Genomic DNA, 18043 nt, shown 5'->3' on the forward strand with positions numbered 1-18043 from the left:
TTTTGCATCAACAGCCTACCTCTGCTTTCTCTCTCCCACGTGGTTCCCAGTGCCAACAGACAGAGACTGAGCCAACACTCACTGCACCCCGATGCCTATGCACGCAGCTGAAGTTGCAGCGCTGCGTGCATGATTGAATTTGGTGGGTGGCCGCTGGGGAGTGGGACACTAGCCTGTCACTGAGTGTAGCTGGCTGGGAAGAGAGATACATCGGGGGCAGGATGTGGGGGTGATAGCAACATTATGCTCCCCACTGTTGAAGTGCATAGCGCCATTTTGGTAGCCGCCTCCGCCCCATATTGCACAAATAGCCGCTACAATGCTACACCCCAAAAATAGTGGGGACACTGGTTGTAGTGTTAAAAGTAGATGGGGTTACTAGTGTTAGGAATAAGTGAGGGTTAGGGCACATGTGTTTACTGACACAGGCACATGCAGACATCAGGACACAGGGGTCTTACACACACACAGACAGACATCAGGACATGGGGGACTCACACACACACAGACATCAGGACATGGGGGACTCACACACACACAGACATCAGGACCAGGGCTGTGGAGTCGGAGTTGGAGTCGAGGAGTCGGAGTAATTTTGGGCACCCGGAGTCAGAGTTGGAGTCGTTGATTTCATAAACTGAGGAGTCGGAGTCGGATGATTTTTGTACAAAATCCATAGCCCTGTTAAGTAATAGACTAAGGAGTCAGAGTCGGAGCCATTTTGGGTACCCGGAGTCAGAGTTGGAGGCGTGGTTTCATAAACTGAGGAGTCGGAAGATTTTTGTACTGACTCCGCAGCCCTGATCAGGACACAGGGGGCTCACACACATAGACACCAGGACACGGGGGGCTCACACACAGACATCAGGACACAGGGGGCTCACACAGACATCAGGACATGGAGGCTCACACACACAGACAGACATCAGGACACAGGGGGCTCACACACACACAGACAGACATCAGGACATGGGGGACTCACACACACACAGACATCAGGACATGGGGGACTCACACACACACAGACATCAGGACCAGGGCTGTGGAGTCGGAGTTGGAGTCGAGGAGTCGGAGTAATTTTGGGCACCCGGAGTCAGAGTTGGAGTCGTTGATTTCATAAACTGAGGAGTCGGAGTCGGATGATTTTTGTACAAAATCCATAGCCCTGTTAAGTAATAGACTAAGGAGTCAGAGTCGGAGCCATTTTGGGTACCCGGAGTCAGAGTTGGAGGCGTGGTTTCATAAACTGAGGAGTCGGAAGATTTTTGTACTGACTCCGCAGCCCTGATCAGGACACAGGGGGCTCACACACATAGACACCAGGACACGGGGGGCTCACACACAGACATCAGGACACAGGGGGCTCACACAGACATCAGGACATGGAGGCTCACACACACAGACAGACATCAGGACACAGGGGGCTCACACACACACAGACAGACATCAGGACATGGGGGACTCACACACACACAGACATCAGGACATGGGGGACTCACACACACACAGACATCAGGACCAGGGCTGTGGAGTCGGAGTTGGAGTCGAGGAGTCGGAGTAATTTTGGGCACCCGGAGTCAGAGTTGGAGTCGTTGATTTCATAAACTGAGGAGTCGGAGTCGGATGATTTTTGTACAAAATCCATAGCCCTGTTAAGTAATAGACTAAGGAGTCAGAGTCGGAGCCATTTTGGGTACCCGGAGTCAGAGTTGGAGGCGTGGTTTCATAAACTGAGGAGTCGGAAGATTTTTGTACTGACTCCGCAGCCCTGATCAGGACACAGGGGGCTCACACACATAGACACCAGGACACGGGGGGCTCACACACAGACATCAGGACACAGGGGGCTCACACAGACATCAGGACATGGAGGCTCACACACACAGACAGACATCAGGACACAGGGGGCTCTCACACACACACACACAGACAGACATCAGGACACAGGGGGCTCACACACACACACACAGACAGACATCAGGACACAGGGGGCTCACACACACACACAGACATCAGGACACAGGGGGCTCACACACACACACACACACACACACACACACACACACACACACACACACCAGGACACAGGGGGCTCACACACACACAGACATCAGGACACAGGGGGCTCACACACACAGACATCAGGACACAGGGGGCTCACACACACAGACATCAGGAGACGGGGGGCTCACACACATACATCAGGAGACGGGGGGCTCACACACATACAGACATCAGGAGACGGGGGCTCACACACATACAGACATCAGGACACGGGGAGCTCACACACAGACAGACACCAGGACACTGGGGGCTCACACACAGACAGACACCAGGACATGGGGGGCTCACACACAGACATCAGGACATAGGGGGCTCACACACACAAACATCAGGACACAGGGGGCTCACACACAGACAGACATCAGGATTCGGGGGGCACACACACACACACACACACATACACACACACACACCAGGACATGGGGGGCTCACCACACACACACAGACAGACACCAGGACACGGGGGGCTCACACACAGACAGACACCAGGACATGGGGGGCTCACACACACACATACACCAGGACATGGGGGGCTCACACACACACATATCAGGACTCGGGAGGCTCACACACACAGACATCAGGACACAGGGAGCTCATACACAGACAGACACCAGGACACTGGGGGCACACACACAGACAGACACCAGGACATGGGGGGCTCACACACAGACACACACACACACACACATCAGGACTCGGGGGGCTCACACACACAGACATCAGGACTCAGGGGGTTCACACACAGGCAGACATCAGGAAACAGGGAGCTCACACACAGACAGACACCAGGACACTGGGGGCTCACACACAGACAGACAGACACCAGGACACGAGGGGCTCACCCACAGACAGACACCAGGACATGGGGGGCTCACACACACATATCAGGACTCGGGAGGCTCACACACACACAGACATCAGGACACAGGGAGCTCATACACAGACAGACACCAGGACACTGGGGGCTCACACACACACACACACATCAGGACTCGGGGGGCTCACACACACAGACATCAGGACTCGGGGGGCTCACACACAGACATCAGGACTCGGGGGGCTCACACACACAGACATCAGGACTCGGGGGGCTCACACACACACAGACAGACAGACACCAGGACATGGGAGACACACACACACACACACACACACACACACACACACACACACACACACACACACACACACACACACACACACACACACACACACACACACACACACACACACACACACACACACACACACACACACACACACACACACACACACACACACACACACACATTATCCAGGAAGATCAGCGGGTTGAAACAGAGGCAGAGAAGAAACATGAAGCTGTGGGGGGCGGGCTCCAGCAGCAAGAGGCTGAGGCTCGGTAACCACCGCTGCACTTGTCTGGAGATCAGACTGAGAGGGACATTTACTCAGACAAGGGAACACAGGAAGAGAGAGAGGGAAAGTGTAATAAAAGCAATCACCTCCCAAAAGCCTCACTGTCCAGTTGTCCACAGTCTTCTCTTCCTGGCTGGCATCCCATGCAGCATAGCCGCTGCAAGCTTTCAATCTCTGCCTCCTTTTCTCCCGGCAGATCGTGGAGTGGCACATGATTGGCCAGTGAGACCAGGTCATGTGAGAACGGGGAGCGAGCATTTTCTGTCTCCCCTTCCACAGCCCCCATGTTAATCGGTTCCCCGTGGCCAAAGCAGGAAGAAAACAAATAGATCTCAGCACGCACCGCCCCCTGCTGACTACCCAACTGGAGTGCCTGACTAGGGTCGCTGGGGACGCTGGCTGTGCGGCTGCACTGATGAGCGGCGGTGCGTGACACTGCGCTCCCGCATGGACTCTACATAGAGAGGCACACATTCGGGGAAGAAGGAGAGCCGCCCTTGGAATGTCAGGCGCCTGTAGGCACGTGCCTACAGTGCCTTATGGTAAATCCGGCCCTGCCACACGTGATTCCACATGTGGTCTATGCCCATGTGGCCTACTATATATAGGTCAAACGACTCAAAAAATGAAAGTGAGATTGTCATCTCACAAACATGCCATACGTGAAAATCTGATTGATCAAGCTGTGCCCTATCATTTCAGTCAGGCTAGGCATAATGTCAGCCAACTGAAATTTATGATTATAGAACAAGTATTGCAGCCAAGAAGAGGAGGAGATAGGATAAAGAAATTACTTTGGAGGGAGGCACACTGGATTAGGAAACTGGACACCATGGAGCCAAGGGGCCTCAATCGTGAATTAGATTTGGTTCCTTTTTTATGATATATTTATGTAGCAGTTTTTGTAGTAATTTTTGTTATGTACTTTGGTTCCCCTTGTCTCCATGGTGTATGTCCCCTGAACTCCTGAGCATTGCAGTACATGAAAAGTGCTATAGGCCCCCTGTAGATATTGTTTTGATCTATATGCATATTGCATGTATATCCAGCCACTGTGTGGCAGTTAGATGATTTAAGCCAGGGGTGCCCACACTTTTTCGGCTCGCGAGCTACTTTAAAATTTGCCGAGGCCAGGAGATCTACCAACGTCCCAAATGCTAAGCACGCGTTAGCCAGGTATATGTGCCTGCAGCATAGGTTACGTGCCCTCAGTATAGGTTAGCCTGGTATATGGGCCCTCAGTGAAGGTTAGCCTGGTATATGGGCCCTCAGTGTAGGTTAGCCAGGTATATGGGCCCTCAGTATAGGTTAGCCAGGTATATGGGCCCCCAGTGTAGGTTAGCCAGGTATATGGGCCCCCAGTGTAGGTTAGCCAGGTATATGGGCCCCCAGTGTAGGTTAGCCAGGTATATGGGCCCCCAGTGTAGGTTAGCCTGGTATATGGGCCCCCAGTGTAGGTTAGCCTGGTATATGGGCCCTCAGTGTAGATTAGCCAGGCATATGGGCCCCCAGTGTAGGTTAGCCTGGTATATGGGCCCTCAGTGTAGGTTAGCCAGGTATATGGGCCCTCAGTGTAGGTTAGCCAGGTATGTGGGCCCCCAGTGTAAGTTAGCCAGGTATATGGGCCCTCAGTGTAGGTTAGCCAGGTACATGGGCCCTCAGTGTAAGTTAGCCAGGTATTGGTGCCCCCAGTGTAGCTTAGCCAGGTATATGGGCCCCCAGTGTAGGTTAGCCAGGTATTGGTGCCCCCAGTGTAGCTTAGCCAGGTATTGGTGCCCTCAGTGTAGCTTAGCCAGGTATTGGTGCCCCCTGTGTAGCTTAGCCAGGTATTGGTGCCCCCAGTGTAGCTTAGCCAGGTATTGGTGCCCCCAGTGTAGCTTAGCCAGGTATTGGTGCCCTCAGTGTAGCTTAGCCAGGTATAGGTGCCCTCAGTGTAGCTTAGCCAGGTATTGGTGCCCCCAGTGTAGCTTAGCCAGGTATATGGGCCCCCAGTGTAGGTTAGCCAGGTATTGGTGCCCCCAGTGTAGCTTAGCCAGGTATTGGTGCCCCCAGTGTAGCTTAGCCAGGTATTGGTGCCCTCAGTGTAGGTTAGCCTGGTATTGGTGCCCTCAGTGTAGCTTAGCCAGGTATTGGTGCCCCCAGTGTAGCTTAGCCAGGTATTGGTGCCCTCAGTGTAGGTTAGCCTGGTATTGGTGCCCCCAGTGTAGCTTAGCCAGGTATTGGTGCCCCCAGTGTAGCTTAGCCAGGTATTGGTGCCCTCAGTGTAGGTTAGCCTGGTATTGGTGCCCTCAGTGTAGCTTAGCCAGGTATTGGTGCCCCCAGTGTAGCTTAGCCAGGTATTGGTGCCCCCAGTGTAGTTAGCCAGGTATTGGTGCCCCCAGTGTAGTTAGCCAGGTATTGGTGCCCCCAGTGTAGCTTAGCCAGGTATTGGTGCCCTCAGTGTAGCTTAGCCAGGTATAGGTGCCCTCAGTGTAGCTTAGCCAGGTATAGGTGCCCTCAGTGTAGCTTAGCCAGGTATTGGTGCCCCCAGTGTAGCTTAGCCAGGTATTGGTGCCCCCAGTGTAGCTTAGCCAGGTATATGGGCCCCCAGTGTAGGTTAGCCAGGTATTGGTGCCCCCAGTGTAGCTTAGCCAGGTATTGGTGCCCCCAGTGTAGCTTAGCCAGGTATTGGTGCCCCCAGTGTAGCTTAGACAGGTATAGGTACCTGCAGCGTAGGTTAGCCAGGGTCCTCTGGACTCCTGGAACCTCCGGCAGGCAGGCCGCTGGCCAATATGAATGGCGGGGAGAAGACGGCAAGACGCGGCGAGGAGAGAGGCGGCACGGCCGCTACGTCACGGCTGGGGCAGCGCCGGGCATGTTACCAGCACGCACGTTGCAGGCTGCCCGGCGCCGCCCCCAGCCATGACGTAGCGGCCGCGCCGCCTCTCTCCTCCCTCTCTGCTCGCCGCGTCTTCTCTCCCCGTCTCCCGGCGTGCATTCTTATTGGCCAGCAGCTAAAGATGATGAGCTGCTGGCCGCAAAATTTAATGAGACGCGGCCAAGAGGCCGCGATCTACCGAGGAGGCGGTCGCGATCTACCGGTAGATCGCGATCGACCTATTGGGCAGCCCTGATTTAAGCAATACTGTGATCTAGATGTATTGCCTCCGTTGTAACCCTTTATTCCTCCTGATAATTTACTTGCAACTTGATAATGCTGATTCGCTTATAACTATGATGTATACGCATCCTGATGTGGAGATCTTTGTTTACATCTTATGTGGGCGGTGCGCCGATGTCCAGCTGCACCGCGCACAGATTGGCCGGCATTGCATGTGGGCGGGGGGCGGCAGACGCCGCCGCTCCCTCCTCACGTGACCCTGACGTTCCCCATCTGCTCCGCCGATGACGGCGGTGCAGTGGGTGGAGGCGGCGGGAACATGCGGCCGTTTTTCCGGATTGGGATGCGGACCAATAGATTTAAAGGACAAGAGAGGTGTGTCTATGCTGTGATCCAATCAGTGAGTACCTATATAGTTCCCCATCAGGTCCGCCGTTAGGGTGGGCCCCTCTGATAGGTTGCGTGAAATTGGGAAGTATGATTGGGTACCCACAGCACCATGAGAGTATATAAAGAAGTTTGTTGAGCATGTATATGTATTTGTCTTGCAACTTAGCTTTAAAAAGGAGCGTTGCAGCTCTGAAACGTTGCTATGATGGCTGACAAGTAACTTTAACCAATAAAAGAGTATTTAATACAATTGGTGCCAGCTTCATCGCTACATATTGATCACAGTGAACAAACAAGACGCGGGACAGGAGAAAGACCAAGGGCGTAGCAATGGGGATAGCAGCCATAGCGTTGCTATGGGGCCCCGCGGCAGCCCTACGTCACAGGGGCAGCTGAGAGGACTTTTTTTATGTTTTTTTTTTTTAATGCTGCCGGCCGGGGCCTCCCTCCCTCACCTCGGCGCCCCCCCCCCCCCCCCGCCTCACCTGGCGTCTCCCCTCCTTTTATCAGCGGCGGGAGGTGCGGCATATACAGGAAGCTCCGGCGGGGTAATCAGCCGCTAGAGGTTCAGCTGCCTCCTCTCTGTTTTGCTGCTCGCACCGCTTCCTGGTTTATTGCGAGCAGCAATACAGAGAGGAGACACCATAGCTCGGGAGGCAGCTGAACCTCTAGCGGCTGATTACCCCGCCGGAGCTTCTTGTATATGCCGCGCTCTCGCCGCTGATGGAAGGAGGGGGGACCCCAGGTGAGGCAGGGGGGATAGGAGTCGGGCCCCTACCCCACTAACTACTCGGCTACCTACCCTCCCACCCGGCTACCTAACTGCCCACCCTGCCACCCAGCTGCCCACCTGGCTACCTAACTGCCCACCCTCCTACCCGGCTACCTAACTGCCTACCCAGCTACCCACCTGGCTACCTATCTGCCTACCCTGCCACCCAGCTACCTATCTGCCTACCCTGCTACCTATCTGCCTACCCTGCCACCCAGCTACCTAACTGCCCACCCAGCTACCTACCTGCCCACCCTGCCACCCACCTACCTAACTGGCCACCCACCTACCTAACTGGCCACCCGGCTACCTAACTGCCCACCCTGCCACCCAACTGCCCACCCTGCCACCCAACTGCCCACCCTGCCACCCAACTGCCCACCCTGCCACCCAACTGCCCACCCGGCTACCCAACTTCCCACCCGGCTACCCAACTTCCCACCCGGCTACCCAACTTCCCACCCGGCTACCCAACTTCCCACCCGGCTACCCAACTTCCCACCCGGCTACCCAACTTCCCACCCGGCTACCCAACTTCCCACCCGGCTACCCAACTTCCCACCCGGCTACCCAACTTCCCACCCGGCTACCCAACTTTCCACCCGGCTACCCAACTTCCCACCCGGCTACCCAACTTTCCACCCGGCTACCCAACTTTCCACCCGGCTACCCAACTTTCCACCCGGCTACCCAACTTCCCACCCGGCTACCCAACTTCCCACCCGGCTACCCAACTTCCCACCCGGCTACCCAACTTCCCACCCAGCTACCTAACTGCCCACCCTTCTACCTAACTGCCCACCCGGCTACCTAACTGCCCACCCGGCTACCTAACTGCCTACCCTCCCACCCGTCTACCTACCCTCCCACCCATCTACCTATCTGCCTACCCTCCCACCCGTCTACCTATCTGCCTACCCTCCCACCCGTCTACCTATCTGCCTACCCTCCCACCCAGCTACCTAACTGCCTACCCAGTGCAGTGCCTGCACCGCAAATAGTGTGCCAGCCTGCCCAACCACCCTCCCTCCAAGTAATTAATGTTAGCCCACTATAGACCTAACTACATATACTGCATTTTGTGGGGAAATCTGGCAACAATCTGATTGCAATTTGTGGGGAAATCTGCCAACAACCTGGTTGCATTTTGTGGGGAAATCTGCCGCCAATCTGGTTGCATATTGTGCGGAAATCTGCCGATAATCTGGTTGCATTTTGTTGGGAAATCTGCCGACAATCTGGTTGCATGTTGTAGGGAAATCTGCCGACAGTCTGGTTGCATGTTGTAGGAAAATCTGTCGACAATCTGGTTGCATTTTGTGGGGAAATCAGATTTCCCCTCAAAATGTTTGGGTGGGAGGTCCGTGGGGTTGGAAGGTCCTGGGGGGACCTAATTTTTTTTTGCTATTGGGCCCAGTCATTTCTAGCTACGCCCCTGAGAAAGACACTGAGGAGTAGACTACATGGAAGGTAAGTATGACTTGTGTATGCTTATTTTGACTTTTAATTTTCAGTTCAGGTTTTCTTTAAGTGGTTAAACCAAGGGTGCCCCTTATGTAGATGGTGATCTACCAGTAGATCACTATGGACTTCTGGGTAGATCCCACACATAACCCACCTGAGTGACATAAGCCAGGGCTTTTCTACCCTGTCCTCAAGTGCCAACAACAGTGCATGTTTTATGGAAATCCACAGAGGCAGTTAATCAGCTCTGCTGAGACACTAATTACCTCACCTGTGAATGTTTGTGGTTTTTCTGCAAAACATGCACTGTTGGTGGTACTTGAGGACAGGGTTAAAAAGCCCTGATTTAAGCAATGTACTCTGTCTCTTTTGTTTTTCCAGAGGCATACACTTAATCAGTTGCTCAGTTATAACTGAAAGAAAACTGATTTTCAAAGTAATTCCATATTTTTCCCACAGTTTCCACAGTTCCCAATACACACGTTTTAACTGAAAGCTTTTTCACAATGCACTGCTATGGGAAAAACGCACACCAACGCGTACTAACGCATTGCAGAACTGAAAGTTTTTTAAAAAAACAGTGTTTCACTTACCTGGTGCTTCTGCCAGCCCTTTGCAAGCTTCCTGTCCCGTGCCGGTGTTGTGTCTGATTACGCTGCCTGTGGATTTGTGCTGCCCCGCATGCACAGTAGGAGACAGTGCGGCCACAGTTCCTATTGAATGATGCTGCTGGAGGTAAAATACTAAATATCTCCGCTCCCACACCTCTTACACTCCCCACATTTTCAGGGTAGGGAGGTGACCCCCCGAACTACCTCTATGCCAAATTGCAGCCCCCGAGACCCGCTGGTTCTCAAGATAGGTTTCTGTAATCTATCTCCTGAACCAGCAGGTCTCGGGGGCTGCAATTTGGCATAGAGGTCGTTCTGGGGGTCCCCTCCCTACCCTGAAAATTTGAGCAGTGTAAGAGGTGTGGGAGCGGAGATATTTAGTATTTTACCTCCAGCAGCATCATTAACTTCACACTGGGCATGCGCGATACTCAGTGTGGAAGGGAGCTTCCGGGCAGCACAATCAGACATTACACCGGTCCTCCATTCTCCTGCTGCCAGCTACTTTCGGTCATATCCTCGACAGCAACAGCGCCTGCACTGCCCCGAGCCATGCGTAGCTTTCTTCGCGTTCCGGCCTGTAATAGCATCCTACGCTAATAGCGCAGGATGCTATAGCAGGCGGGAATGCGGAGGAAGCTACTTGTGGCCCAGGTCGCATATGCGCAGTGGCCGATTCGACCAAATCGAAAGTAGCTAGTGGCAGGAGAACAGAGGATCGTGGAGGACCGGCGCGGGGCAGGAAAGCTGCAAGGGGCTAGAACAGGGGTCTGCAACCTTTAAGACATAAAGAGCCACTTGGACCCGTTTCCGAAAAGAGAAAAAAAACTGGGAGCCGCAAAATCATTATAAAACAAATCGTTAGCAGATATGACCCCCATATGCACAAATCGTTATCAGATATGACCCCCATATGCACAAATCGTTATCAGATATGACCCCCATATGAACAAATCGTTAGCAGATATGACCCCCATATGCACAAATCGTTATCAGATATGACCCCCATATGAACAAATCGTTAGCAGATATGACCCCCATATGCACAAATCGTTATCAGATATGACCCCCATATGCACAAATCGTTATCAGATATGACCCCCATATGCACAAATCGTTATCAGATATGACCCCCATATGAACAAATGTATGCACAAGCATTACACTGCAGGGCTACGGGAAAATGGCCGCCCGAAGTCCTGCACTGCACTGGTCCGGTGGCCTCTCTGATAGGCTGCCGGCCAGGGACAGCACACGTCACACGCGCGCCGCAGCCACTGACACCGGAGCCGCCTAGGAGCCGCGGCAAAGGTGAAAAAGAGCCGCATGCGGCTCCGGAGCCGCGGGTTGCAGACCCCTGGGCTAGAAGAAGCCCCAGGTAAGTGAAACATTTTTTTTTGAAACTTTCAGTTACGCTTTAAGTGTAAAAGGACCCTTGGCGTAAAATAAAGATGCAATCTGCACTACTTTCTCACACACCGCATGTGGTTTTACATTGAAACCAATGGCTATTGTAAAAAAAAAAAAAAAAAGTTTTGGAAAACGAACTATTGTGCAAAAAAACACTTGCGGGAAATGATGTCCTTCATGCAGATGCAAGCGCGATCCCTCCCCTAATAGACTGTCGCTGCAGTAGTGGCTTGCATCTGTAGGTAGATCCACCTAGTTTAAATTCGGAATTTTCCAAGTAGAACACAAGCTGAAAAAGTGTGGGCACCTTTGAGCTAAACTAAAACTAACCCATCCACGTGAGACTGCTTGCTTCTAGTGTTGTCCGGATCATGAACGATTCGGATCTTTGATCCGAATCTATTTTATGAGTCGATCATCCGAATCATCAAAATGAACGATTCGGATCGCAAAAGGGGCGGGGCCAGAAGCGACACGCCCCCTCTCAGCGGGCTCCTGGAAGCAGAGGTGAGATGGATCGCTCTGTTGGATGCGAGGCAGCCTTGCAGGGACAGCACTGGCGAACTCAGGGGGCTATTCCGGTGTAGTGAAAAATTTTGCTACCCATCATATTTTGCAACTTGCCATAGAGGACAGTGTATGACTGTGTAGGCGTGGCTCCTCTCTGTTAACACGCCTGTAATTTTTTGCAACCACAGATCCCATTGGGCTAGAAGAGGGATTGTTCCCTCCAGGGGGGGTTATTAGTTGAGCAAGAGGGGGGGGGTTGTTCCCTGGGGGGGGGGGGGGGGTATTAGTTGAGGAAGAGGGGGGATTGTTCCCTCCAGGGGGGGTTATTAGTTGAGCAAGAGGGTAGGGTTCTGTGTGAGAGTAGGGTTTGGTTGGGTTGCATTTTCTGATACAGTTAGGTTAAAGTCAATGGTTAGGTTGCACTTTCTGATAGCTATACGTATAAATAAATGCAACCGGTTGCAAAATCTGATAAAGTTGCAAAAAATTTCACCACACCGGGTGTCTGGAACCTCCCCCCTGCACTGAGCTGTGTATTCAGCCAGGGAAGCCTGCATAATATAAACAGCCTCATTCTCCCTCCCTTCTTACTTCTGGTGCCTCCCTCCAGCTAATAGAATGAGAGAGGCAGCCGAGCTTCCCTCACAACCCTCACAAGAAGATGCAGCCTGCAGTGAGAGAATGTTGAATATGGAGTCCTGGACTCTCCACAGCACAGAAGTGTCAGACATGATGAAATTAGAGTGCAGGCAAGCTGGTAAATATGCACAGCATGATGCAGAGCTTGCCTGGACTCAGGGTCTGTGGGCAAACATCTGTCTGGTCTCTCCCCATTGTTATAATGACTGCATGTGTGGATAAGGTGTGGATAACAAGCTGAAAAGTTTTTGACAGTCCCTAGACTCCAGGAGGGCTTCTTTCTGACTTGTGTGAGAGACTGACAGGGACAGGAGTCCGATTACAGGCAAGTAGCCTGTGTGATGTGGGACTGCAATACAGATACGTTCTCTGCTCCATCTCAGGCTATTCTCAATTTCTCCACTCCTTTCTCTGGGCTAGTGCAACGCCAAAATGACAATAGCAATCGCTAGCAATTTGTGAGTGTGATTTTGTGAAGTGATTTTCAGAGCGATTTTTGAATGAATTGCTCAAAAACATGCTACATGCAGTATACCTGCGATTTTGAAAAAATCACAACGCTGCTGTGGGAACACCCACATAGGGTAACATTTGCCAAGCGCTTTTCAAATCACTGTTGATTTGAAAAACGCTCAGAAGCACTCTTGGTGTGCACCAGCCCTCCCTCATTCACCTTTGTTTCCCTCTTCCCCTAGAGCTGGCTGTGTGTTCTTGTCTTACAGGAAAGCTAAATAAAAGTGCAAACCTGGTGAGGCAAAATATTATTATTTAGTATTTATGTAGCGCCGACATCTTCCGCAGATGCATATATCCCTGCATCATATAGGTATCGCTTGCGCTATGTGAAACTATGTAGCATATTCCACTGAATTGTCCAAACTAAGTCTATCTCCTGTTCCTCTCTTGGGGAGTTGTTCCAGCGCTGTACCCCGTTCACATTTGCTGCTACCAGAAGCCCTCAGAAACACTAGTGTCCTTGAGTACTTCCAAAGATAGGCAGCTCCGTAATACGCCAGCGCACTTTTGTGCATGGGCAGTATGGAGCCACCTGTATTCGGAAGCACTCGGGACATACGTGCTTCTGGACCTTTCAGGAACCCCCCCCCCCCCCCCCTTAAAAATCCTGCGTTTGCCCCTGTCAGCAGGTAGATGAGAGAGAGGGGACATGGGTGCCACTGCCAGATATGTGTAGAGCACACATACTGGCTATAATGTGCTGCCCATTATAGGCTGTCTGTTCCGTAGTTGTGCTCAGTGATCACATTGGAAGCTTTTGGCTCAGCACAGCTCAGTAACTTTGCAGGCACTGTGATTGCACTGCACTCGGCACTAAACAGCTGCACTTATCTTCTGGGAATGCTTTCCTTCACTGTGCGACGTTTGCAGTCAAAGTATACAGATGAGCATATAGGTGAAATATATGTAAAGCATATGATTGCTGCATGTGGGTATTGTGTGCAAACATTTCTGCTCTCTGCTCGTCCCTCCTCCCTTCTCTGTCCACTCCCTGCCCTGCTCTGTCCATCTTCTCCCCTTCTCTGTGTGTCCACCCCCCTCCCCTTCTCCTGTCCACAGCAGGGAAAGACCTGTCCTGCTAGTCATTTCACCCCGAATGCTTCGGTAGTAAAATGATCCGAGATTCGGATCCAAGATCCGGATCTTTTCAATGATCCGATTCGAATCATCTGGATCATTGAAAAGATCCGAACTTCCCATCTCTACTTGCTTCCTAGCAGTGTTACTTCCGCCTCCAGTCCTTTCCAGAAAGGCGGGGATGCGGACGTCATCAGCTCAGCGTTTAGTATTTCCTGTTCTCAGTAATGGTGACGTTCAGTGAGAGGGCGTTCCTTGCCTTGTGTTACCTCTGCCTGTAAGGCAAGGCATAGCTGCCTGAAAGGAACTGCTATAGCCTGTGTGACCAAACTGCCATCTAACGTCTCCTCTCTTCCTTGTCATGATCATGGCTGCCACCGGCACCGAAGAGCCATTTCCTTTTCACGGGCTGCTCCCAAAGAAAGAGACCGGGGCCTCTTCCTTTCTATCCCGGTATCCACAGTATGATGGGCGCGGTGTGCTTATCGCTGTGCTGGACACCGGGGTCGACCCGGGGGCGCCGGGGATGCAGGTACAAGCAGTCACTACAGTCATGATGGTTGTCTGACGGTCACGTAGGGTTGTCACCTCCACCACATAGTCCCGGAGCAGCTGGCATTGAGATTAATCTAGCAGGATGTGGGTGTCTACTGTCCTGGAGTCTATCTTTGTCCTATGTGGGAGGAGGTGCTGTACTGAATACAAGGGGGTACATATAATAAACAATGTTTACAGATGGCTGCTGCCATTATGTCTGCTGCTTGAAATCAGCGTAGGCAGGGACATGTACCTGCATTGCAAAGACCTAGCTTCAACGTGACTGCTGGTGGCTTTTTCGCTTTCATGCTTCCGCTTTCACTATAGCTAGGTAGCAGTAATATGTGGAGTCCATATGTTCTAAAGTAAATATCAGTTTTAGATCCTGATCAAGGTTAAAAGGTGACCATACGTTTATAGATTGTGTGGCTCGATTAGATTATCGTGTCTAATCTGATGAAAATCACTGCCACAACAAGCATGCCTGATCAATGATTTGACCGCTTTGGGGCCAAAATCGGTCGAATGTATTGGTCAAGCATGCTGGAAAGGTCTCGGGGCAATGTGGCCGATTGGGTGTGTGTGCGATATCGTCATGACTGATGAATGTGACAGACCCCCGGCTGCTGCTCCCCCATGTGAATGTGACGGACCCCCATCTGGCCCTAGTCTACTTTAGGGGACCAAGCAGGAAACCTCATAGGGAACATTACTCCAATCACAGTACCTTCTTTCAGTACCAAGCATTGTGATTGGCCAAATAGTGCGGGCATATTTTACTTCAACCTGTCTGAAACTTTCTGGAATGTTTCCTGCTGGGTCTCTTAAAGTAATCTAGCTCCAATGTGCCCCCCTGGTGCCCATGCATTCAAATCTCACCTGCTCCAGCTGGCGCGACTGTCCAGCTGCTCCCGGTCTCGTTTGCTGCACCTCCAACACCAGGCATGTGTAACGTCGCATATGTGCCATGTGCTATACGTGGCAACCCTGTGGTGGCTACATGTGACAGTGGCGCACATGGGGAAGCAGCTGGACAGTTGCGGCAGCTGGAGCAAGTGAAATTTAAAGCTAATGGGAACGGCTACATAAAAAAAAAAACAGATACTTACCTATTGAGAGGGAAGGCTCTAGGTCCTACTGTGCCTTCCCTCTCCTCTCCCGGTGCCCGCAGTGCTGTGCTGTCCCCGGGAGCAGTATCTGGCTAAATTGGTCAAATACTGCTCCTTCAGCCAGCGAAGATGAATTTGGAAAGTCTTCGAGAGCCCGAGTACTCCCGCAGACGGGCCACTCCATACTGCGCATGCGTGAGCACCCGCTATCGCGCATGCGCAATATGGAGCCGCCTGTCTTCGAGAGAACACAGCAACCGAAGACTTCCAATGTCCCCCGTGGCGGGGGATTTGAACGGGGGAGCTAGCGCTGCACCGAGGGCACCGGCAGAGGAGAGGGAAGGCTCGTTAGGACCCAGAGCCTACTAGGTAAGTAAAAAAGATTCAAAAACCCGTAATTGCAAAGGTATAAATCCATTTATTGCTAAATTCTATAAAAGACAACGCAGTGTGTGCCCCAGAGTGCAACACCCCCCCATATAAAAAGACCCAGGATACAAGCCCCAACACTACCCACAAGCAATACCCCTGACATAGGAGAGAAACCACCACAGGTAGACCTCCCTGTCTTCTACCCTCAGAGCTCTTATAGGACAGGCCTGCCCAAGAAAAAGTTCTTGATGTTTTCAGCAAAGCAACATGCTATGTGGCAACTAACTGGAGAAGTTCATATTATGGCATGTAGCAAAATTCCTGCATGCAGACTAGAAAAGCAAAGCGCTATCATTCAATTCCCTGATACTGATGAAATTTCTCAGTTCTCCAATAATGATGGCACAAATATTCATCCAGCACGATTGCTATGCACTGCTAAAGCGGCAGGTAACAGTTCATGATTCAAATATATGGACATGATGCATTTGTAATCCACAATGGGGTTATACTGTTGCTTACCAGCTCCCTCCTGGGTGTGCTGTGGTAGTGATGCAGCAAAGAATCCGGGCTAGGTGGCTGAGTCACCATTCAGAAAGTGAGTCCAGATAGCAACTGGTTTTCTACCCTGTCAGGAAGATGAATTTGGAAAGTCTTCGAGAGCCCGAGTACTCCCGCAGACGGGCCACTCCATACTGCGCATGCGTGAGCACCCGCTATCGCGCATGCGCAATATGGAGCCGCCTGTCTTCGAGAGAACACAGCAACCGAAGACTTCCAAAGTCCCCCGTGGCGGGGGATTTGAACGGGGGAGCTAGCGCTGCACCGAGGGCACCGGCAGAGGAGAGGGAAGGCTCGTTAGGACCCAGAGCCTACTAGGTAAGTATCTGGTTTCTTTTTTTTTTATGTAGCTGTTCCCATTGGCTTTAAATGTATGGGCACTGGTGGTGTAGGCAAATAAACATCTGGGGTGACAGCAGCCAGGTGGCATCACAAGGCAGATTTCCAAGAAATTTCATGTTGAAATCGACTGGAAATCTCACCTATTGTGTCTGGGCAGCCAACAGATCTCAGTCTGATCAGTTTTGATATCCATCTCTTGGTCAATCTGCCCATACAGCACTGCGTAATATGTTGCCGCTTTATAATTACAATAAATAAATACATCGCTAGATGACCAGGAAGAGAAGAGGTTACTGCTGCTGGCCAGGGGGTGGCGACGGTATAGGCTCCGATGGCATAGGCATTTCATTCAGAAATCAAATCAAAATCTGTGTGATGTGTGTGGGCAGCGTGTGAACCTGCTTTCATGTGTGAAGAACACGGTGCTAGTGGCAAATTTGCCAATCTTGGTGTTTTCTGGCAAATGGCAAACGTCCTGCATGATGTTGGGCTGTACAAACGTCCTGTATGATGTTAGGCTGTTAGTACAACATCCACCTGTGGATGCCAGGCCCACATACCACCCTCATGGAGTCTGTTTCTGAATGTTTGAACAGACACATACACATTTGTGGCCAACTGGAGGTCATTTTGCAGGGCTCTGGCAGTGTTTCTCCTTTTCCACCTTGCACAAAGGTGTAGGCAGTGATCCTGCTGCTGGGTTGTTGCCCTCCTATGGCCTCCTCCACGTCTCCTGATGTACTGACCTGTCTCCTGGTAGCTCTTCAATGCTTTGGATACTGCACTGACAGACACAGCAAACCTTCTTGCCACAGCTCGCATTGATGTGCAATCCTGGCTGAACTGCACTACCTGAGCCACTTGGAGTGGGTTGTAGACTCCGTCTCATGCTACCACTAGAGTGAAAGTACCGCCAGCATTCAAAAGTGACTAAAACATCAGCCAAAAAGCATAGAAACTGAGAAGTGGGCTGTGGTCACCAACAGAACCACTCCTTTATTGTGGATGTCTTGCTAGTCCAATGATGGCTAACCTTGGCACTCCAGCTGTGACAAAACTACAAATCCCATCATGCCTCTGCCTCCCTGAGATATGCTTAGAGCTGTCAGAGTATTGCAATGCCTCATTGGACTTGTAGTTCCACCACAGCTGGAGTGCCAAGGTTATC

At 51.7% G+C, this 18043-nt stretch overlaps 1 protein-coding gene across 3 annotated transcripts in view; it reads left to right on the forward strand.

Annotated features, from left to right (window-relative positions):
• The first annotated feature begins 14099 nt into the window (after positions 1-14099).
• TPP2 (tripeptidyl peptidase 2) overlaps positions 14100-18043 on the forward strand; it is a 106382-nt gene continuing 102438 nt past the window's right edge. For all 3 annotated transcript variants that reach the window (XM_068267999.1, XM_068268000.1, XM_068268001.1), the window contains exon 1: positions 14100-14486. In XM_068267999.1, coding sequence (XP_068124100.1) covers positions 14316-14486 — 171 coding nt within the window. In that variant the 5' untranslated portion in view covers positions 14100-14315. The remainder of the gene's footprint in view (positions 14487-18043) is intronic.

The sequence above is a fragment of the Hyperolius riggenbachi genome, chromosome 2 (genome assembly GCF_040937935.1).
Source record: "Hyperolius riggenbachi isolate aHypRig1 chromosome 2, aHypRig1.pri, whole genome shotgun sequence".
Classification (NCBI taxonomy): domain Eukaryota; kingdom Metazoa; phylum Chordata; class Amphibia; order Anura; family Hyperoliidae; genus Hyperolius; species Hyperolius riggenbachi.